We start from the raw sequence: 6,000 nt of genomic DNA, 5'->3' as shown, positions 1-6,000 counted from the left end.
ACTGTATTAGATAACCCCTTCACAGTCGGCCTGGCCTGTGTTTGTGACAGCACACAGCCACTGAGATTTCCTGTCACACTGTATTAGATAACCCTTCACAGTCGGCCTGGCCTGTGCTTGATTAGAATTATAAGATTATATTTATGTACTCTTTAATTTAAATAAAATAAAAATAGAATTTAATAAAACAATGTTTGATCTTTGCAGAGGTCGGAACAGTAGCAAAGGACTGCCTCAGCCTACGGTGAGTAACGTTAATGTTGTTTGGAAAAATATATAAGTGTGATTTCTAACCCTAGACGCAGTAATAAAGCAAAGTATTAAATCTTGATTTGTAGGTATTTAGTTAATCTATAGATAAGTCAGTTTAATACAAAGTTGTTGATCTATGATGTTTTCCAGCAAGGACTCTGAAATATACAACTTTCTGTTAATAGTATTTGTGGCTTATATAATACAGATACCAAGTCAAGTGTTTTGATGTTCCAGGACCAGAGTTTGCAAAGTTCTTTGGGCTTTTAGTTAGGATTAATGTGCTGTCTATTTTAGCTCATTTCATTTTTTTCTCTTGAAAAATACCTTCTGGTCTGACATTTTCCAACTTTTATCAGTGAAGTTAAAATAGACCCAAAGAGCATCAAGTGCCGTGTGAGAAGCTGCCATTCATTGATTGGTGGTTTTTTGTTTTGTTGTTTTTTTGTTTGTTTGTTTGCTTTTTTCGAGACAGGGTTTCTCTGTGTAGCCCTGGCTGTCCTGGAAGTCACTCTGTAGACCAGGCTGGCCTGGAACTCAGAAATTCACCTGCCTCTGCCTCCCAAGTGCTAGGATTAAAGGCGTGCACCACCACTGCCCAGCTTGGTTTCTTTTTGAGATAGGGTTTTCTCTGTGTAATCCTGTTTCAGAGCTCCTTCTGTAGATCAGATTGGCCTCAAACTCAAAGAAATCCACCTGCCTCTGCTCCTGAAATCTGCCCCCTGATTGCCGAGATTAAAGATGTGAACCACTACTGCCTACCTGTTTGTTTTTTGGGCACTGGGTCTACTGTGTAGTCTTGGCTGGTCTGGAACTTGCTATGTAGACCAGGCTAGTCTCAAACTCATAGAGATCTGGCTGTCACTGAGTTTTGAAACATGGTCTTTATTGCTGAGACTATCTTAATGAGAGTCAGGTGGTCACTTGTGTAGTCTGGCCTGGAATAGTTTTGTTGAGAGAAGCTGGATGTACAAGGTGTACCCTGCTCCCCACTTGTCTTCTGCACCCCTTTAGGGCATGGGTGGTGAGGTCTTTCCTCACTGCCCAGCTATCCTGGTGCTCAGGCTCTCAACTGTGTTAGGGAAACGCTCTGCCATCCAGCTACTCTGTAGCCTAGCTGATGTGCGGCTCTGTTGTGATTTATATGTAGTTTTATGTAGTATGGGGGTAGTGGGTGCACCATGGTGCAAGCGTGACAGTCAGAGGACCTCCATGTGGGGACTGAACTCAGGACATCAGGCTTTACCCACTGAGCCATCTTACCACTCCTTGCCTGAGGTGGTGTGTGTGTGTGTGTGTGTGTGTGTGTGTTGAGACAAGGACTTAATATGTATCCTGGCTGGCCTGAAAACTTACTGTGTAGACTAGGTTAGCCTAGAATTCACATAGATCCATCTGCCTCTGTTTCCAGAATGCTGGTATTAAAGGCATTTAGAGCATGCCTAGCTGTGCCCACAGTTTTACAAGTTTATAATCTTGCAGCCATTACTTAGGACAACACATTTCTCTACCTGGTAGCTAGCTGTGCAAAGCACAGACCCCTGCAAACATTGATTTGCCTTCTCCAGAACTTTTTGCTTTCTCACATGGAGGTCTTAGTTTCCTGTTTTTGTTTGTTTTATGTCATAGTGGTTATTAGTTGGAATTGTTATTTGATTTAATTGTTTAAAACTCTACCTTTTCTCATAAGGAAACAAAACGTGATAGTAACCAACTCTTCCTTTTTGCATTATAATCCAAATATCTTACAGCTAGAGAAGGTTAGCTTTAGTAGATAGGCAAGTACAAAGACCAACTTACAGTAATGTTTATTTTTTACATATTCCAGATTTCTTTTGATGGAATCTATGCAAACGTGAGGATGGTCCATATACTTACGTCCGTTGTTGTAAGTTACCTAATTATTAGGGATAAACTCCTTGGGGTGGGATATCACATGAAGTTAAAATGTAGGTAATTCTCAATCTAATTTTATTAGGCTATATGTAATAAAGATGATTTTAAAAATATATTAGAATGCTATTCAGTTAATTATAGCTCACAGTAAAAATACTCTTGCTAACCCTTTTGCCTGTAAAATAGTGTCGATAGCTCCTGGTCTTTTGTGTAATATTTTGGTTTCTAATGGTAGTGGGGCAGAAGTGTGTAGCTCTAGGATTCAGTGGATATTCACTTTGGAGTCTCCAGTCCTGGACCAATAGAGAATTGGGTATAGTGTTAGTGTGCTGGGACCTGGTCATTGCCAGTCCATCTCCAGTACTGAAGGAGACTGTGCAGAAAGAGAGAGGGGGACACTGATGGTGGGGACCACACTGAAAGGGGGACACTGATGGTGGGGACCACACTCTTCACTTTTTTAAATTGTGTCTTTTAGGGATCGAAGTGTGAAGTACAAGTGAAAAACGGAGGTATATATGAAGGAGTTTTCAAAACATACAGTCCTAAGGTAATTCTTACTAAGTATTAATTAATTCTTTCTATTCCTTCCTGAGAGTGTCTTGTCATAGGCTAAGCTGACTGTGGAGTTGGCAGTTGAGCTCATGAGATGATAAAAATGTTTTTCTGCTCACTGCACTCTCTACCCGTTTTTAAAAATGACTTTTTTTTCTCTCTCTAATAGTAAATTGTTACTATTTAATGACTGGTTTATAAACTGAAATATTGTATGTACTTATGATATGCAGCCATTTTCAGACACTGAGCTAGAAGAGGGGTGTACAGAGCTACGTCTCCACTGTTACTGTTAGTGTGTTTCAGATACACTGTAAGAAGAGCAGCACTTAGATTTGAGGATTTTTGTAGGGTCTAAACAGGCCATGATTATCAGGCTTTCTCAAGATGCTTACTTTTACCATAGGCTTTAAAACGTAAATGGTTTGATGAGCTAAGTACCCTGTAAATACTATTAATCAATGGTTTTAATGTCATTAATGTTTTTATTTTAGTGTGATTTGGTACTTGATGCTGCACATGAGAAAAGTACAGAATCCAATTCGGGGCCAAAACGTGAAGAAATAATGGAGAGCGTTTTGTTCAAATGCTCAGACTTCGTTGTGGTGCAGTTTAAAGATACAGACTCCAGTTATGCACGGAGAGGTAGGCTTGGGTTTCCGAGGTCACCCTAACTAACCCTGGTGGACTAAGCTCACCCAGCAGCCGCTCTTCAGCATCACACAGACTTGGTCCCCTCACTTCAGACAGGATCTTGCTATGTGGCTCAGGCTGGTCTCAAACTCTTGATTTTCCTGCTTTTGCCTTTCTGTGCTGAGATTGTAGGCCTTTGCCTTAAGACCTGGGAATGAGATTTTCCTTTCTTTTCATTTTTTGATTAGTGGTATTTTCTAGAATAGCTTTTTCTTTTAATCTAATAAAAATGGGAGCTTTTATGCATTTTTGTTTAAAACTTCAGTGGAAAATAACTTGGTACTTTTAGAAACATAAATACATAATTGCAGTTTGCATTTTTTTTTTTTTTAAAAAAATATTTACTTATTTTATGTCCATCATTGCTGTCTTCAGACACACCTGAAGAAGGCATCAGATCCCATTACAGATGGTTGTGAGCCACCATGTGGTTGCTGGGAATTGAACTCAGGACCTCTGGAAGAGCAGTTGTTGCTCTTAACCGCTGAGCCATCACTCCATCCTGCAGTTTGCATGTTTTGAAAAACCTTTTTAGATCTATTTATTTTATGTATCTGAACATTTTGTCTGAATGTATTTATGTATACCATGGGCATACCTGGTGTTATCGAGGTTAGAAGAAGATGTGAGATCCCTAAGAACTGGAGTTCCTGATGGTTATGAGTCATTATGTGGCTGCTCCTACCTACTGAGCCATCTCTCCAGCCGCAGCATACATTCTGTGAACATAATGTTAGCCAGTAGTAGCTCACACCTGTAAGCCTTGGGTGCAGAAGCTCATGGTATTCTTGTACCCACCAGGTCCCGTTTGAGTTGTTCTGTATGCTGATTCTGCGCCCCATAGCCTTACATGTGCCCTGCTACTGAGCCCCATTTCCACCTCTGATGGTCTGATGCTGTTGGTTTTGTTGTTTGTTTAGTTGTTCTTAGCCCCTGCTTCCTCCACCCACCCATTCCCCCGCCCACCCCACCCCACCTTCACCTCCCCACCCCACTCCCTGCCCCCATCCCAGAACCCACCCCACCCGCCAAGACCGGGTCTCACTATGTAGTTCTGGCTATTCTGGAATTCAGAGATCTATCTGCCTTTGCTTCTAGAGTGTTTGGATTAAAGGTACGTGTACTATGCCCTGTGTTTGTTTAGTTTTTAAAGACAGGTTCTCTTGTACTCCAGTGATAAAGCTTCTTGTCTCCACTCCCCAGTATTGGGATTGCAGGTGTGTTCCAGCATCTCAGGTCCCGTGCAGTATTAGGGATTAACCCCAGCCCATGCACACTGGGTGAGCACCTAACGGCTGAGCTACATGTCGAGCCTGGTTCTTTATTACTTATGTATCTGTGCATTGATTTTGAGACAGGAACTTGGCTTTTAAGTAGTTCTGTTCCTAGAATTTCCTTTATCTCAGCCTTCTCGGGTCATGGAGTCTGACCATTGCTTGGCTGTTTGTTTTACGGTCCTTGGGATTATGAATCCTTAGTCTTGAACATGCTATTGTTGTTCAGAGTTTAAATAGTGAGTCGGCATCTCTTGAATATGGATGAAAAAAGAGTGAATATTCTGAGATAGTTTTTGTAGTGGATTTTAACATTCTTTTTAAAATCAGTAGTTTCATTTTATTATGATATTATGTCTTCATTTCTCTGGTGGCTTAGGATCTCCTGCTCAGAAAATAGTAGTAGCTTCCTAATGGTCAGGGTACTCATGAGAGGAGGATAGTTTACTGTGTATTAATGGTTTAATTTTTCTTACAAAGACATGAATATTGAAGTAATTTCAGGTATTTTGTAGAAAACCAGTTGTGGAGGGAAGAGGAGACAGGCAGGCAGATCTGAGTTTGAGGCCAAACTGGTCCTCAGAGTGAGTTCCAAGATAGCCAGGGATACACAGAAAAACTAAAAGCAAAAAAAAAACCAACCCACAGTGGTTTAGTTAATTATGCAGTTGTATTTCTCATTGCTGCAAAGATAAGCTCTGCCTGTCTTCAAGAATTAGGATCCTTGAGCCAGAATTCTCTGCCAGGTGCACATGAAGGCCAGGTTACCTTTGGGTGATGTTCTTCAGAAGACATCAGCCTTGTTTTGAGACAAGGTCTCTTGGCAGGACTAGGTGCTCACTGATCAGGCTAGACAGCAAACTTTGGTGAATACCTATCTCTGCCTCCTCAGTCCAGGAGTTGTAAACCCACAGCGATGCGCTATGCTTGGCTTCTGTATGGATTATAGGGATTGAAGTTGGATCTTGGATCTAAATGCTTGCATGGCAAGCACTTTGACTGATCCCTCTCCCAAGCTCCTGAGTCGTCAGGGTGTGTGTGTGTGTGTGTGTGTGTGTGTGTGTCAGTGTGGGTGTGTGTCTGTGGGTGTGTGTCTGTGGGTGTCTGTGGGTGTGTGCGCATGTGCGCGTGCGCCTGTGTGTGGAAACATGTTGGTAGAAGTTGCTATCTTTTGTTTGTTTTTGTTTTTTTGAGACACAAGGCTTTTCTGTGTAGCCCTGGCTTTCCTGGAACTCCTTCCTGACTTTCCTGTATAGACCAGTCTGGCCTTGATATTAGAGATCCACCTGCCTCTGTCTCCTGAGTGCTAGGATCACCATCGTTTTGAGAG

At 41.6% G+C, this 6,000-nt stretch overlaps 1 protein-coding gene across 5 annotated transcripts in view; it reads left to right on the top strand.

Annotated features, from left to right (window-relative positions):
* Atxn2 (ataxin 2) overlaps positions 1 to 6,000 on the top strand; it is a 98,899-nt gene that overhangs the window by 30,775 nt on the left and 62,124 nt on the right. For all 5 annotated transcript variants that reach the window (XM_028765881.1, XM_028765884.1, XM_028765882.1 and 2 more), the window contains 4 exons: positions 208 to 244; positions 2,081 to 2,140; positions 2,627 to 2,698; positions 3,198 to 3,348. In XM_028765881.1, coding sequence (XP_028621714.1) covers positions 2,114 to 2,140; positions 2,627 to 2,698; positions 3,198 to 3,348 — 250 coding nt within the window. In that variant the 5' untranslated portion in view covers positions 208 to 244; positions 2,081 to 2,113. Of the gene's footprint in view, positions 1 to 207; positions 245 to 2,080; positions 2,141 to 2,626; positions 2,699 to 3,197; positions 3,349 to 6,000 lie in introns of those variants that run through there.

This window comes from Grammomys surdaster, unplaced genomic scaffold (assembly GCF_004785775.1).
Source record: "Grammomys surdaster isolate TR1022 unplaced genomic scaffold, NIH_TR_1.0 166, whole genome shotgun sequence".
Classification (NCBI taxonomy): Eukaryota; Metazoa; Chordata; class Mammalia; order Rodentia; family Muridae; genus Grammomys; species Grammomys surdaster.
The sequence above is the reverse complement of the archived record's forward strand: the minus strand, read 5'-3'. Positions and strand labels throughout refer to the sequence as shown.